Here is a 17,282-nt window from a genome sequence, read left to right on the forward strand (position 1 = left end):
AGTAAGACTAGCTGTCGCCATTGGCGTCAGCTAATGGGGATCCTAATAAATCAAATCAAGGCCAGACCAGGGCTGACAGATGAAGTCCTATAGAGACAGGCGTGGCATTGTGCTCCGGACACTAGATGGTGGAAGGAGAGATTAGCTGCTCTGGACCGTTTCAATAGGATTCGTTTGTCCAACACTAAGAGTGCACCGTATTCCTGAGAAATCACAGTACACTGTAAACAGCACCAAAAACATGAGGCATGTGGAAATTATAGTTCTGCAAAAAGGGGTTTCATGTTGATATGTGCCACATTAAAGAAGCAAGCACGGTCCATGTTCCCGTTCTGTAATGTGTGTAAGATTACGGTGAAAAATAAACCATAAATAAAGGTTCAAATAAATGTAACTAGGCAAGTCGGTTAAGAACAAATTCTTATTTACAATGACGGCCTACCCCGGTCAAACCCGGACGATGCTGGGCCAACGATGCTGCGCCGCCCTATGGGACTCCCAATCACAGCCAGATGTGATACAGCCTGGATTCGAACCAGGGACTGTAGTGACGCCTCTTGTATTGAGATGCAGTGCCTTAGACCGCTGCACCACTAGGGAGCTACCTGTGGATATATTTCCATGGATTTATATATTCTAGGTTCTGAAATACTGAACACTGGCTATTGGCCCCAACGTAGAGTCAGTGTGGGAGATGAGAGGGGTAGTGGACAGAGGAAGCAGAGCGGTTAAGTAGGGTAGGGTGGGGTGGGGGTGGTGTCTGGTATGAATCTGGTTCTCATCTTTCTCAATGGCGACGGGGGCTAAGGTTATCAAACCGGTTAGGGGCACCACAAAGAAGTCAATTGTGATGGATCAAAGCTATACAGCGCTATTTAATAACACACACCCTTTCTGATCAAACAGTGCTTGGATCAAACAGAGTAGAGAAAGAGGGGCAGTGAAGGGAGGATGTCAGTTCAAATGTAATGTGTGTAACATTTCCTTCACTTGCATTGCTATAGTTATGAACAAAAGTGCAGTATAAATTCACTTCCACAAAAAATGACCAAAATGTGTTGTCAGAGAACAATCACAAGGTTAAATAACTGTTTCAGTGCACTACCAGAGCTGTAAAAACTGCATGTGTGGCTGACACTGAAACATTGATGGTCTGTGGCCATTTGTTGGGATAGGACTCTCTAGAGTAGATGATAAGGAGCGCAGTAATGGCATTTAGGACCATAGTAATCCCACTGAGCCCACAGGGACAGATGATATACACTCAGATAAACACACACACACAAACATTAGCATAAACCCAGTGCCTTTACCCCAGAGGGCGGGCTAACTTACATTTTTATGTTGTCATGGTACTGCTTGGTGTCAGATGGCTGGTTGTACAGAGGCTGAGAGGGGAGGGAGCGAGAGAGAAAGAGAGAGAGAGATGAAAGTGTCAGTGATGCTGCCAGAGGTGGGAATTCAGTTTCACAGCAGCATGGAACATGAAGGCTAGGAGGTTTATACACACACATCTACAGCTTCTACACTCCCTTCTCTGCACCCTGTCTGGTGTCATTGCGAAGCTACTATGCCAGATGCAGTAACAACATTCAGCCATTACATTCTACCAACAACATGTTGAATATCTGAGATTGAAGTGTGACAGAGAAAATATGGTGTGATGTCATAATGGTTTATACAAATATCCAGGAAAGGTCTGCCAAAACATTTGGCTCAGATTTTGTTCCATCAATCAATAACTCAACCCACTGAACCATCAAATTATATTTATTCATTCATCTTTCATTCATTTAATCAATCGCACAAAATTCATCAATATATATGCGAGAGAGTGTGAAACAACGGCTGTTGTGAGGATCATCTGGGCATCGCCCTGAGTTCCATAGTACTATATAACTGCTACTGCTGTGCCAAGCTGACAAGTAGTAAGCAGAATGACAACATGACATCCTAATCCAGCCCTTCTCAAGACTGTTCTCAAGAGACTCATAAGTGGAAAAAGTCTTTGGGTAAAATGAGTTGGTTCCAAAACAAACAAAAACAGTTTTATTTCATGACACAAGGGAGTTAAAGCATTGAGGAAAACAATGGATGAAAAACAGCTTTCATGGGTCAAACAAATCTAAAATGGTTGTTTCTGTGGTCCAGTTATTTGACCATCTCTCACTCTCATTCCCGAACAGAAAACTAAACCCACCATGCTCTCTGTCCAGGGCTTGCTACGCATCTTTGAATTCAGACAAACTCCTCCTCATCCTCCTCCGTTACTTATCCCTCCTCCCCAAGTTCAAATAATGCTAAATCTTTTATTCGGGTGACCATTAAGAGGTGAGAAAAGAGCAGAGACTCACCAGTTCTACTCGGGGTCCCAGTCCTTCCAGAATCCTGTGCGCTTCCTCTGCCTTTTTCTGAGGAGACACAACACACACAACACATTCAGCACATGTCAACAACAAAGCCCCACGTCTCCCATCACCAAGGAAACGCAGCAGCCTGCTCACTCAATCACTGACGTTTGGATGGGCACTCTGGATGCAGCAACTATTATTAGAGCTTTTAACACAAGGCAGAACCTCGCCTCAGCTCCCTCTCATTTCTCTTCTCCTGGATAAAAGATTACTCACCTCCCCGAACACAGATTCCAGGAGAGAGAGAAGGGTAGAGCGAGAGCACGCAGAAGAGGGAGCGTGAGAAAGAGAAAGAGCGAGTGAGACTGTATGGCTGCAGTGCTTCTCCAATAAGGGACATCTGACAAAACAGAGAGAGATCTCACCTCCTAGTGTGCTTAGGTGGTGGTTTCAGACTGAGCAGGTAGCCTTGTGGTTAAGAGCATTGGGAAAGTAACCAAAAGTTTGCTTGTTCGAATCACAGAGCCGACTAGGTGAAACATCTGTCGCTGTGCCTAGATAAGTGTCTGCTAAATGACTAAAATGTCAAATGTAGTGAGAGGAGAGAGAGGGAAGCTCATTGTACTGATATAAATCTGCAAGACTAAGGACATATCAAAGACTACGATCAATGACATGGGGATACATGTGTACGCTAAATTCAGACAGGGCAATGACAACACTGTTGATCAACATGGAGCTTTGACACACTACGGGTCCTCCTCCAATCCATCTCAGCCAGTCACACCTGAGATTAAATTGGCAGCCAGTGATTGTAAGTGAGGCTGGACCAACTCAGATGCCCCCTAGTGCTTAGACAGGAGTACTGCAACTGGAGAAGAAAACTAACTGAGCTGCTCTTCGCTCACAGAAGCATTTCCAGTCCATAGAAAAGGGAAATATGGGCTACATCATAAGAAATGCGTAATTAAAATGAGAGGGTTTAATATTGGCACAAGCAAATAGGGAAGGTGCAGTGACTTGAGAGATCTCTCAGTACCTTGTGTGTGTGTTTAACAGTGGGACTGGGATAGTGCAATTCCAGTGAGTCACGGTTGTCTCTCTTGTATTTGTGTCCAAGGCAGCCATTTTCTAATATGAGATGGTGAGTGGTGTCGCCTATGGCGTTGACAAAGGCCTGTGGCTGCATCACTCTGGCTGAGAGACGAGGTGACACTAAGCCCACAGAGACAGATGACACAAGGCCTGACTGAGTGGAACGAGTCATTACAGCCAGGTGGTGAAACACACACACACACACACACACACACACACACACACACACACACACACACACACACACACACACACACACACACACACACACACACACACACACACACACGACAAACACCAACACCCATGCCATCTTCAGATATACCTAAGGATCACACAGGTTGCACCGAATGTGGATCTCCCCGTTCGTCTACCGATCGTCCAGTGAACTGTTGTCTGATTCTACCTCTGTTCAGAGATCCTAAGTACACTGGGCAGGAAAATGCTATTGGTGTGTCTGACTGAGCCTTTATATGATATGCAAACAAACAAACAAACGAGAGACAGAGAGAGACGAGTGTGGTGGTGGTGCTCAGCAGCACTGTGTTAGTAGTGATGGGGGTACACGACAGCACTATATTGGGACTATATTATAAATCGATACTTTGACTCCAAGCATGTATTTGTTTTGTTGGTAGGTAGCGTTAGCTAGCGCTAGTCTGCTGTACCTGCGTCAAAACTCTGGTATTTTTCATCCTATAGCTTGTTTTCCATCTTCTTTTTAAACAGCGAGTCAACGTGATTTAAGCCCATTTATATCCATGACTGATATAAACTCATTTTCTCACACTCTCATGTCACAGCAGCAGATGTTTCAAACATCAATTTGCAATAAAAGCGCAGTGTAAAAATCACAATACAATATGAGAATCGCAAGAGACATTGTATCGACACCGAAGAATGGTGATAATATTGTATCGTGAGGTCCCTGGCAATTCCTAGTGTGGTGGCGGTGGGGCTCAGCAGCACTCAGTGGAGTAGAAAGTGTTCCAGAGTTCAGCAACATTGGATGAGTCCAGGCTTTGAGATCATCACTCCTTCTGCATGGATTCAGTGGTGCCATCATTGCTCAGCTCTGAGCTGGTAAGTATATGGGGTGAAAGGTATACAGTACTATTCAGTCAACAGGTCTCTTTTAGACCATTCAATTGTTTCTATTATATTATAGAAGATTACTTTACTTCAAGAGTTGACTTTCCTTAAGATTCTGACCCGGCCCGGCAAGGAAATGTACAGAGGTTCTGCCCCTTACACATACAGGGGAAGATCTGTGGTCGGCATAACGAGTGGGAAAAGACTCCTTATATACCATTGCAATCTACACAAACATGTTTATACAGTTTTGTGTCTCCGTATGTAAGGAACAGTGCTTACCACTAGGTGGACTAAGAGTATTGGAAATGAATGCATTATTAACTACAACTAGATAATATCCTACTCAATCTGTTTTGATTGACCTAGATTTCTATGAAATCCTTGCATTCTAAAATTGGGAATGTAAAAATGTTGACCTAATTAAAAAATATATATATTCGGACTGCTGCCAGACGAATGTTACTGTAGTAGAGGAACATGAGTACGGTGTGTGTGTGTGTGTGTGTGTGTGTGTGTGTGTGTGTGTGTGTGTGTGTGTGTGTGTGTGTGTGTGTGTGTGTGTGTGTGTGTGTGTGTGTGTGTGTGTCTGTCTGAGGGTGTGAGTGACCTGCTCACACTAAAGGCCAGCAATGCTGACCTTTAGCAGACTACACACTCGGACGGAAGGACTTTGTCTGGTCTTGCCATATTAAGAGTGGGGGGCTAAATGGGTTAATTCCTTTTCATACAGCCTTTCCCACTCTCTATTGACTCCCACTCTCTATTGACTCCCACTCTCTATTGACTCCCACTCTCTATTGACTCCCACTCTCTATTGACTCCCACTCTCTATTGGGCTGTTGAAGATAATAACAAGCCAAGTAACAGCAATGACAGAGCTCACACATTAATCTCTTCACAATCATTGTCACGGCAGAATGCGCCGAATACAAATTCACTTCCATTCAGCCCTCAATAGGGCCAATTAGCTAAATAAGATCTCAAACAGCATGAATCCAATATCTGAGGGAAAGCAGAGTGACAGTCTACCATATTCGTTTTTCATCATCAAAGAGCTGTCAGACCGAAGTCCTCTGCACCTCATCCAGATGCTCCCAGTCTTCCTTCACAGCTTCAGTCTCATTCTCAACACTTACAATCAAGCAATTTCTGTGAACCCAATAACACTGTATGGAGTCCAAAAACAGAACACTATTTCAGTCATATAGAAACATTCATCCAAAGGAAGTGTGTTTTTTGAATGGTTTTGCTCATTATCTTACATCACTACCACCCCAACAACTAGGATCATGGTTCATCAAGGGGTATAGCTAGCTCACATAATGCAGTCAATACATGTATTCTAACTTTGACCAACCTGTGAGGTGATTTAGAAATGAACACTTACTACAGCCATTACAGGCTGAGCACTGATTGAGACACACTCATATTTACACGGAGAGAGAGCAGTGTGTGAGTGTGTTAGGGCATTTGAAATTATTTCAGTATTCTAATAATGTCATTATATTTTTTAAGAAACTTCAATGGAGACTTGCTTGAGAGAGACTGTGTGCTGCACTCTGCTTGTTTCAGAAGAACGGTGAGGGAGGGGCGTGACAGGGCCAGGGGCCAGTGTGTGTGACAGTCTATGAGTGGCACAGAGAGAGAAAAATAAGACAGCGAGAAAGAGAAAGAGAGAGTATTTAGACAAACTTGTTGCTACCATAGGTTATCTATCACACCACCTGATAGTGCTCGTCTTGACTGCATCAAATCATTGTAAAGTAGCTAGCTAGCTACAGTAGCCAGCTAAGTTAGCCAGCTAGCTAGCTACAGTAGAAAGCTAAATTAGCCAGCTAGCTAGCTACAGTAGAAAGCTAAGTTAGCCAGCTAGCTAGCTACAGTAGAAAGCTAAGTTAGCCAGCTAGCTAGCTACAGTAGAAAGCTAAGTTAGCCAGCTAGCTAGCTACAGTAGAAAGCTAAGTTAGCCAGCTAGCTAGCTACAGTAGAAAGGCTAATTGAAGCTTTTTTGCTCCGCTCCCCATCCAACGTCTACAACAACTCCATTCATATGAAACAACAGCCTACCTCTTGGTTGATTTTTGTTAGCCTACTCTTTCTCATTTAGCCAACTTAATTCTGTAATTGTAATTCCATTTTGTATTGATTAGATCTCCCTCTTCACTTGCTACACATGGAGCCTCTGACTGCAGCAGCGATTTGATTGACCGACAATAACAACAAGCTACACGTGTGAAACCAGTGTAGGCTGCTGGTGAATCCTTTTTATTGGGCTCACTCATACAAACTGTCATAAAACTATTGTTATATAAAAATGTAGAATGTAATGGTTTATCCTTGTAGGCTATGTAACAATGTCACATAGATAATTGTATTCCATTTGAGACAAAGACTGTATACTCTCCAAGTGATTGAATACTAGCATCCTTTCGGATATTCAAATATTTTAATAACCGTGCCCATCCCTAGCATGTGTGTGATGGTACTGACCCTGTTCTCGTCATAGATGATCTGCACGAGGCTGCGGTGCTTGGCCTCACTGGGCGGGGGGGAGATCATAGACCGTTCCGGCTCCTGGGGCTTCGCTGCCTCCTCCTCCAGCTGTTGCTGCAGGTCACAAACGCAAATACGCAAACACTCAGGATTACTGGTGAACACAGTGTGTAGACAAGATGTCCCTTTGACTCAGGTTGGGAGAGAAGAATATGCAAGAGAAAGATGACAGATAAAGGTTATCATAAGCCGTGAACAAAGGAGAAATCCATGATCCTGCAGCACCCTTGTGCTTCTCTGTTTCTGTGGAGACAGGTTACTAGGGAAGTGTGTGTGTGTGTGTAGCCCCCCGCTACTCATCATCTCCAGCAGTGATGAACCTAACTGTCCTACTAGCTGTAATAGCTATTAAGTCCCATGGGGCCAGTTAACCAAAGGGTTACCACAACATGGTGTAACAAAGCCAGCCAGGGCTGGCCGCATGCCAGGGAGGAGAGAGAGTAGGACTGAGGAGACAAAGTATCTCTTAGGTCAAGAGGATATGCCACTTTCCCTTTATTGGCCAACACAACACCCATCCTGTACTGGAAAGCCTTGCTTTTCCAACTCCCTGGGCAATATCTTGGTGGCTATTTATGAGGGATAAAAACAGGAGAACAGGCCACTGGACAGAGCCTATAGCCAAAGCAATGGCACAGCAGCATCTACTGAACTGATCCATTACATCCATGACGTGTATTTAGTGGGGACATTATGGCCTCCTCACAGCACAACCAGAATCTTCGATCTGCAATAACTTACATAATCGGGGTTTATTACAACTTCAAGTAAAATATCAAATGTGGTATGGTCCAATAAACAGGATAGGTAAGTAGGAGTAATAAGAGCAGCAGTATAAACAGACTAGGGGCAGTGCTGGTTGTCTGTGGCAGCAGGGCTGCAGATGTGAGTGGTACAGTCTGAGGTTTTAGTGAAGCTGCTTCTCTGGGGGCTAGGGCTCCTTGTCAGTGTGCTGCTGCATGCTCTGCCGGGAGGTGATCTACAGTAGAGCCAGTCTCCTCCTTCAGAAAAAGGCCTGGGCCAAGCCTCAGCAGGGGGCGAGAGAGAGCTGGCCCTGGGTCCTCAGGATCATCCTGGGCCCCAATCGGGATGGATAAGCAGCTGGGGAGGAAAAAGCACACATTCCCAGAACCTCCCCCTTCCAAACCCACGGCAGAGTAAAATAAAATAAACCAACTGTCCTGAGCATGGCTGACAACACAGGCTGGCTGTAACCGGAGCCCCAGCCCCCACTCTCTGCCAGAACTCTTTAAATAAAGTTTTACCACACCACTTAATGGCTCCAGATGTTTTAATGCTTGGAGAGAGCTGAAGAGAGGAAAGCGTTATGGCGGGGGGAGGGGTGGTTCCGCTGTATAAAAAATAACATTTAAAAACATAAACATAAAAAGCATAGTGTGTTGTTGAGGGAAGGGATAGGGAGGGGGGCTTGATTTATTTTTCTAGGTAGCAGAGCATACTCTTTCAAACATTCACTAGACTTCATCACTAACCCCTCCCTCCTCTACCCCACCCCCCAACACCTCCCACAGCGGACCGTGCCATGGGTTACAGGTGGCTTAGATTTACGGAGCAGCATTTTGAGTGCCAGCCAAAGGAGAGACTTGAGGGGGAGAGTTGCACCATAGAGCTCTTCTATAAAACATGACGTGGCAGGCGGCCGCGAGGAAGAAATATGAGTGATTTAACAGTCACAAAACTTCCAACATAATCCTCCTTTCCCCCGGGGGAAGCTGTTATTTATGGAGTTATATATTTTTAACCTACTTTTCTCCTAAAAGAAGAAGGAAAAGCAGAAGCGAATGCAGCTGCCTAGAAGCAGAGCACTGTGGCAGGCTGTGTGAGCCCTAACTACAGTAACTCAATACAATAATTACAGCAATACAGCCTGGTATGTCTGGTCTAAAGGCTCTACTGTGTGAAGATCCACTGAAGACAGGCAATGAGAGGGATACTAGATTTAAATACAGATGGAAACATTGTCAGGAAGACTGCTGGAACTGCCAGAGAACAAGCTGACGGTAAAAAGAGTGCAGGCCACGCACTTTCACAGAAACATTCAGGCTCAATGAGAAGTAATGACACAGATAGACACATTTGGGTCATCCCTAGAAGATAAAGCATATAGATTGCATCAAATTGAAAAAGAGTCAACTAAGCACACAGTCTCGTAATGACAAACAGCGACAAGCACCAAACAAACCGTAGAGAACAGGACCTACAGTATAACCCATGGTTGTACGGTACCTGTACCTGTTTCTTGCGTAGCTTGCATATCTGCTGCTCCACCATGGTGATCTCCCGGTCAACACGGTCCATGTTCTGGATGAGCTCCTCCTTGGAGAAGCGGGCTGGCACCAGGTCCAGATCTGGGTCCATCTGGGCCGGGCTGACGGGGGAGATGGGCTCCAGCTTCCCCATGGAGCTGCCCCGGTCCTGGAGGGAGATAGAGGTGACAGAGGATCTTAACGCAACACTTTATTGGTGTTTCATAATACCAACGCTGTTTACATAGTACATTCTGCATATTGTCATGTTGCTCGGCAAACAGAAGACAGAGTAGGCAGTTAAACCTGGGACCTCTAGAAAGGACACAGAGATGGTGGCAAAGAGATAAATCTGCTTGTATGTTTAGACTGCAGCCATCGATTAGACTGCAACTCTTAACTGTCCAGCCTAATTCAGTTAGCGGTTTAGAGGCAACAATGACATGCTGCATCTCGGTCATTCCCTCTCCTTTTTTGTGTCTGTCTGTATCTGTGTGCGGTCTGTGATATGGGTGGCTCTGAGCAATAAGTGATCTGAACACCCTGCCCGTGTCTCCTTTGGGAAGCACACTACGGTAATGAAGTCCTCTGGGTAATGAAAGCCTGTGTCAGTGTCTCACAGTCACTAGACCACACAATCAGACTTCATAGAACATACCAGGCTCTGTTTGAGTATTGTTTGTTAATTTGAAGGATGAAACACAGTTAGAAGGACAATACAGGGTGGGGGTGGGGGTTATTAAGACATTCTACAACATCTATGAAACTCAACTCTGGATTAGGGCTGGGCGAAATGGACCAAATATCATACCACAATCTTTCACATTTTTGACAGTATGGTGGTATTTTATAGTATTTTAAGTTTCTGAATATTAAGTTAATGTTTTATGAGTAGTGAATGACCCTAGAATGGCAACAAATGAATTCTAAGTGATTATATTTGGCTTTCTTCGTTCTGATGGTTTTATACTCACCCAAACAAAACACCAACAGTGAAGTAGTCCAATTTGTAGAACTTTGCATTTATTTAGCACTGTATCGAAATACCTTAATAGAAGTATTGTAAAAATCTATACTGGAATGTGGATCCATACCGGTATACGCAATATATCGCCTAGCCCTACTCTGGATAGCTTAATTTGCAATGCCTTCTTTACATAGAAGTGAAAGGATGGGCTATGTTGTGCCTTGGAACCAGAGAGCCCCACTCAGCAGTCTAGTGGTCTCAGTGGTATTGCTGACTATAGGAGGTCTTTGTGCCAGGTCAGTTTACAGGCTTTACTTCTCTGAGGAATAACAATGTCAGCAGGCGAGGTGCACCCTCTCCATTTTAACTACCTTTAACATATTGTACTCAATCTATTCTGTATACAGTAGGGACATTCAAAGAGGACTATAGTCCATACTTGTTCCATGTAGCTTAGCATTTTACAAGCATTGACTAGGTATTTGAATAGACTGTTAAAATACTGTACAGTGCCTTGCGAAAGTATTCGGCCCCCTTGAACTTTGCAACCTTTTGCCACATGTCAGGCTTCAAACATAAAGATACAAAACTGTATTTGTTTGTGAAGAATCAACAACAAGTGGGACACAATCATGAAGTGGAACGACATTTATTGGATATTTCAAACTTTTTTAACAAATCAAAAACTGAAAAATTGGGCGTGCAAAATTATTCTGCCCCTTTACTTTCAGTGCAGAAAACTCTCTCCAGAAGTTCAGTGAGGATCTCTGAATGATCCAATGTTGACCTAAATAACTAATGATGATAAATACAATCCACCTGTGTGTAATCAAGTCTCCGTATGAATGCACCTGCACTGTGATAGTCTCAGAGGTCCGTTAAAAGCGCAGAGAGTATCATGAAGAACAAGGAACACACCAGGCAGGTCCGAGATACTGTTGTGAAGAAGTTTAAAGCCGGATTAGGAAACAAAAAGATTTCCCAAGCTTTAAACATCCCAAGGAGCACTGTGCAAGCGATAATATTGAAATGGAAGGAGTATCAGACCACTGCGAATCTACCAAGACCTGGCCGTCCCTCTAAACTTTCAGCTCATACAAGGAGAAGACTGATCAGAGATGCAGCCAAGAGGCCCATGATCACTCTGGATGAACTGCAGAGATCTACAGCTGAGGTGGGAGACTCTGTCCATAGGACAACAATCAATCTGGCCTTTATGGAAGAGTGGCAAGAAGAAAGCCATTTCTTAAAGATATCCATAAAAAGTGTCGTTTAAAGTTAGCCACAAGCCACCTGGGAGACACACCAAACATGTGGAAGAAGGTGCTCTGGTCAGATGAAACCAAAATTGAACTTTTTGGCAACAATGCAAAACATGTTTGGCGTAAAAGCAACACAGCTCATCACCCTGAACACCCTATCCCCACTGTCAAACATGGTTTTGGCAGCATCATGGTTTGGGCCTGCTTTTCGTCAGCAGGGACAGGGAAGATGGTTAAAATTGATGGGAAGATGGATGGAGCCAAATACAGGACCATTCTGGAAGAAAACCTGATGGAGTCTGCAAAAGACCTTAGACTGGGACGGAGATTTGTCTTCCAACAAGACAATGATCCAAAACATAAAGCAAAATCTACAATGGAATGGTTCAAAAATAAACATATCCAGGTGTTAGAATGGCCAAGTCAAAGTCCAGACCTGAATCCAATCGAGAATCTGTGGAAAGAATTGAAAACTGCTGTTCACAAATGCTCTCCATCCAATCTCACTGAGCTAGAGCTGTTTTGCAAGGAGGAATGGGAAAAAATGTCAGTCTCTCGATGTGCAAAACTGATAGAGACATACCCCAAGCGACTTACAGCTGTAATCGCAGCAAAAGGTGGCGCTACAAATTATTAACTTAAGGGGGCTGAATAATTTTGCACGCCCAATTTGTCAGTTTTTGATGTTAAAAAAGTTTGAAATATCCAATAAATGTCGTTCCACTTCATGATTGTGTCCCACTTGTTGTTGATTCTTCACAAAAAAATACAGTTTTATATCTCTATGTTTTAAGCCTGAGATGTGGCAAAAGGTCGCAAAGTTCAAGGGGGCCGAATACTTTCGCAAGGCACTGTATATCGTAAACTTAGCCCAGGATGACAGAAGCAACCATCATGGGAAGTATGTAAGGGTGTACCAATGAATTTGCTGAAAATAACTACATATTTTTCCAACACAACTCCTAATAAACCACTAATCCCTCCTAGTAAACCCACTGTGCGTGTGTGTGTGTGTGTGTCTGTGTGTGTGTGTGTGTGAGCGAGACAGGGAAAGGAAATAGAAGTGTCTGTGTGTGAGTGTATGGTTCATCATGTGTATGCTATGGCTGTGACGATACCAGTATTGTGATATTTATTCCATGGCAAAAATGAAAACACGAAAACAGTCTATGTAAAATATTATGTGCTCTTGCTTGGAAAATAAATGTGTGACTGGATGACAACATAATGTTTGTTTCCAACATTAAGGCTGTTTTCCTAAAGAAATTAAATCTGCTTTGTGTTTTATTTCCTTGCCACGGTACTAACGAGTATTGCAGTACTGGTATCGTCCCGGCCCTAGTGCATGGTGTGTGTGTAGAGACACACGGACAGTAAATGAGATTGTGTGATTCAGCTTGGGTTTTGTTCTGTGTTATTTTTAAACTGCTGTAATGAGTGTTATATAACTGGCCTAATCTAGGAGAGGCAGGCAGGCAGGATGAGGCTGGGTCTTGCTGCTCTCTGACCTGCTGCAGCTGAAATGTCAGGAGGAGGGGGATGGAATGGACTGGCTGGGATGAGATGACGAGCACCCAGACTGCTTGTCATCAACGTCCATCACATCATAGACACACACACAAGCCTACCAGTGTTTTGTCTGCTAAACATCTCCATTTCGAATCATATACTTGGAATGCTGCAACAACCCCTTGTTATAGGATATATCTTAAAGGGGATATATCTTAAAGGGGATATATCTCTGAGAAATTATGATGTAAAAGCAGAGACTGGCCAAGATGAAAGAAGAGTCTGCGTGAGTTAGGAAAATAGTGTGTGATTTTGGAAGGAAAATCATTGATATAATGTCTAGAAAGGATAGGTAGGTAGAGATTAGATTACATGGCCCTCAGTATTAAGACCTTAAGTACAATTGCCTGACAAGCAACCACTTAAGCTCTGCAACCTCTTATACCAGAGTTAAGTCAATGACTTCTGAGTTTGTGTAAAACACTGAGGTGTTTGGTCAGGGGGGGTTCATCTGGTGAGAGGGCTATCTATCAAAAAGAGGATTAGTTCTCCTGGGCTTTCAAGTAGTTCTCTAGGACCTACATCCTGACTGTCTCCTGTACTTGTGAAGAGCAACACATTTCCACACACTGCTAGCAGATGGAGTGTGAAAATATACTGGGGAAAAAATAAAACGCAACATGTGAAGCGCTGGTCCAATGTTTTATAAGCCGAAATAAAAGATTGCAGAAATGTTCCATACGCACAAAAGTGTATTTCTCTCAAATGTGCATACATTTGTTTATATCCCTGTTAGTGACCATTTCTCCTTTGCCAAGATAATCCATCCACCTGACACGTGTGGCATATCAAGAACATGATAAAAACAGCATGATCACTACACAGGTGCACCTTGTGCTGGGGACAATAAAAGGCCACGAGGAAATGTGTCGTTTTGTCACACAATGCCACAGATGTCTCAAGTTTTGAGGGAGTGTGCAATTGGCATGCTGACTGCAGGAATGTCCACCAGAGCTTTTGCCAGATAATGTAATGTCCATTTCTCTGCCATAAGCCACATCCAACATCGTTTTAGAGAATTTGGCAGTACGTCCAAACGTCCTTAAAACCGCAGACCACGTGTAACCACACCAGCCCAGGACCTCCACATAAAGCTTCTTTACCTGCGGGATCGTTTGAGACCGGGAAATCAATAGATTAGAGCCTAATGAAAGCATTTCAATTGACTGATTTCCTTACAAGAACTCAGTAAAATCGTTGAAATTGTTGTATGTTGCGCTTATATTTTGTTCAGTATAGGAGATCCCCATGTTAAAGCCTGTCCCCACTGCAGATCATATACCCAGTCTAATACAACACATGAAAAATCCCAATCATTCAACCAACTTTAGGCTAACTTTGGACTATCTGTGATTGTGTGTATGTGTACACAAACATATGTAATGCATGCTGAGTGAGCACAAGCTTTGATAGCGCATGCATGTTGTACAGTATGTGCAGCACGTGTCAGTGAACATACACTGTACCAGTCAAATGTTTGGAAACACCTACTCATTCAAGGGTTTTTCATTATTTTTACTATTTTCTACATCGTAGAATAATAGTGAAGACATCAAAACTAGGAAATAACACATGGAATCATGTAGTAACCAAAAAAGTGTTAAACAAATTAAAATATCATTTATATTTTATATTCTTCAAAGTAGCCACCCTTTGCACACTCTTGGCATTCTGTCAACCAGCTTCACCTGGAATGCTTTTCCAACAGTCTTGAAGAAGTTCCCACATACGCTGAGCACTTGTTGGCTGCTTTTCACTCTGCGGTCCAACTCATCCCAAACCATCTCAATTGGGTTGAGGTCGGGTGATTGTAAAGGCCAGGTCATCTGATGCAGCACTCCATCACTCTCCTTCTTGGTCAAATAGCACCTTACACAGCATTGGGGGTGTGTTGGGTCATTGTCCTGTTGAAAAACAAATGATAGTCCCACTAAGTGCAAACAAGACGGGATGGCGTATCGCTGCAGAATGCTGTGGTAGCCATAATGGTTAAGTGTGCCTTCAATTCTAAATAAAGCAGTGTCACCAGCAAAGCACCCCCACACTATCACACCTCCTCCTCCATGCTTCACGATGGGAAACACACATGGAGATCATCTACAAAGACACAGCGGTTGGAACCAAAAATCAGACCAAAGGACAGATTTCCACCGGTTTAATGTCCATTGCACGTGTTTCTTGGCCCAAGTTAGTCTCTTCTTTTTGGTGTCCTTTAGTAGTGGTTTCTTTACAGCAATTAGACCATGAAGGCCTGATTCACAGTCTCCTCTGAACAGTTGATGTTGAGATGTGTCTGTTACTTGTGAAGCATTTATTTGGGCTGCAATTTCTGAGGCTGGTAACTCTAATGAACTTATCCTCTGATGAACTTATAACTCTAATGACCTTCATGTCTTAAAGTAATGATGGACTGTCAATTTCTCTTTGCCTATTTTAACTGTTCTTGCCATCTGAACTTGGTCTTTTACCAAATAGGGCTATATTCTGTATACCACCCCTACCTTGTCACAACACAACTGATTGGCTCAAACGCATTAAGAAATTCTACCAAATAACAAGGCACACCTGTTAATTGAAATGCATTCCAGGTGACTACCTCTTGATATGGTTGAGAGAATGCCAAAAGTGTACAACATTGTCATCAAGGCAAAGGGTAGCTACTTTGAAGAATCTCAAATATAACATATTAAGATTTATTTAACACTTTTTCGGTTACTACTTGATCCCATATGTGTGATTTAATAGTTTTTATGTCTTCACTATTATTCTACAATGGTAAAAATAGTAAAAATAAAGAAAAACCCTGGAATGAATAGGTGTCCAAAGTTTGACTGGTACTGCATGTGCGCTCCATAAGATAATTGAAAGGAGCAGGGATAAACATCCTGTTGGTTTCATGTTAGCAGGTGTTCTTGATATCACATGATTCAGTCAATTCACTCACAGACACACGGAGAGATCAAGAACAGAACACTACAGCAGGTGCACAACTAATCTTAGCCTAGGTGACATTTTAAAGTTAGATATTTTTTTGTGTCAATGGTAATGTTGAACCCAAAGAAACAAGCACCCCTGACTATCTCTGACCATGAAAACAGCCTGTTCCAAAAGATAATCAGTATAGATAGAGAGCTGCCAGTATCATCACTGACAATATAGAACAATCCACCTAATGTCAGTCCAGCAGACAGGAGAATGTGGGGGGAAATAAATGAAGGGGGCCACGCACACACTCACTCAAACAAACAAACAAACAATCTGTTCACTTCCAGATCACCTCAGTCTTCCAGGAAAGGTATTTGAGTTTCCACTAGGGCTGTGGTCTGTGGTGGTCATGAACATTTTGTCAGTCGGTTATTGTCATGCCAATGACTGTACGAGCAACACTCACTACCGAGTTCCAAACAGTCTCTGGAAGCAACGTCAGCACAATAACTGTTCATCGGGAGCTTTATGAAATCGGTTTCCATGGCCGAGCATCCGCACACAAGCCTAAGACCACCATACCAAGCGTCAGTTGGAGTGGTGTAACACGCTTCACCATCTGGAAGTCTGACGGATGAATCTTGGTTTGGCGGATGCCAGGAGAATGCTACCTGACCGAATGCATAGTGCCAACTGTAAAATTTGGTGGAGGAGGAATAATGTTATGGGGCTGTTTTTCACAGTTCGGGCTAGGACCCTTAGTTCTAGTGAAGGGACATTTTAATCCTACAGCATACAATGACATTCTAGACTATTCTGTGATTCCAACTGTCTGACAACAGTTTGGGGAAGCCCCTTTCCTGTTCCACTATGACAATGCACCTGTGAACAAAGCAAGGTCCAAACAGAAATGGTTTGTTGAGATTGGTGTGGAAGAACTTGACTTGCCTGCGCAGAGTCCTGACCTCAACCCCATCGAACACCTTCGGGATGAATTGGAACGCTGACTGCGAGCCAGTGCTAATCGCCCAACATCAATGTCCGACCTCACTAATGCTCTTGTAGCAATGTTACAACATCTAGTGGAAAACCTTCCCAGAAGAGTGGAGGCTGTTATAGCATTAAAAGGGGGACTAACTCCATACTAATGCCCATGATTTTGGAATGAGATGGTCGACGAGCAGGTGTCCACATAATT

General features: G+C 43.4%; 1 protein-coding gene across 11 annotated transcripts in view; it reads right to left on the minus strand.

The window, feature by feature from the left end:
* Positions 1-17,282, minus strand: part of LOC118393084 (nuclear receptor corepressor 2-like) — a 186,188-nt gene that overhangs the window by 80,812 nt on the left and 88,094 nt on the right. For 10 of the 11 annotated variants that reach the window (XM_035785364.2, XM_035785361.2, XM_035785371.2 and 7 more), the window contains exons 5-8: positions 9,342-9,530; positions 7,032-7,148; positions 2,355-2,411; positions 1,336-1,388 (exon numbers count right to left, since the gene is read on the minus strand). In XM_035785364.2, coding sequence (XP_035641257.2) covers positions 1,336-1,388; positions 2,355-2,411; positions 7,032-7,148; positions 9,342-9,530 — 416 coding nt within the window. The remainder of the gene's footprint in view (positions 1-1,335; positions 1,389-2,354; positions 2,412-7,031; positions 7,149-9,341; positions 9,531-17,282) is intronic. The other variant, XM_035785362.2, reaches the window with a different exon arrangement.

This window comes from Oncorhynchus keta, chromosome 14 (assembly GCF_023373465.1).
Source record: "Oncorhynchus keta strain PuntledgeMale-10-30-2019 chromosome 14, Oket_V2, whole genome shotgun sequence".
Lineage (NCBI taxonomy): Eukaryota > Metazoa > Chordata > Actinopteri > Salmoniformes > Salmonidae > Oncorhynchus > Oncorhynchus keta.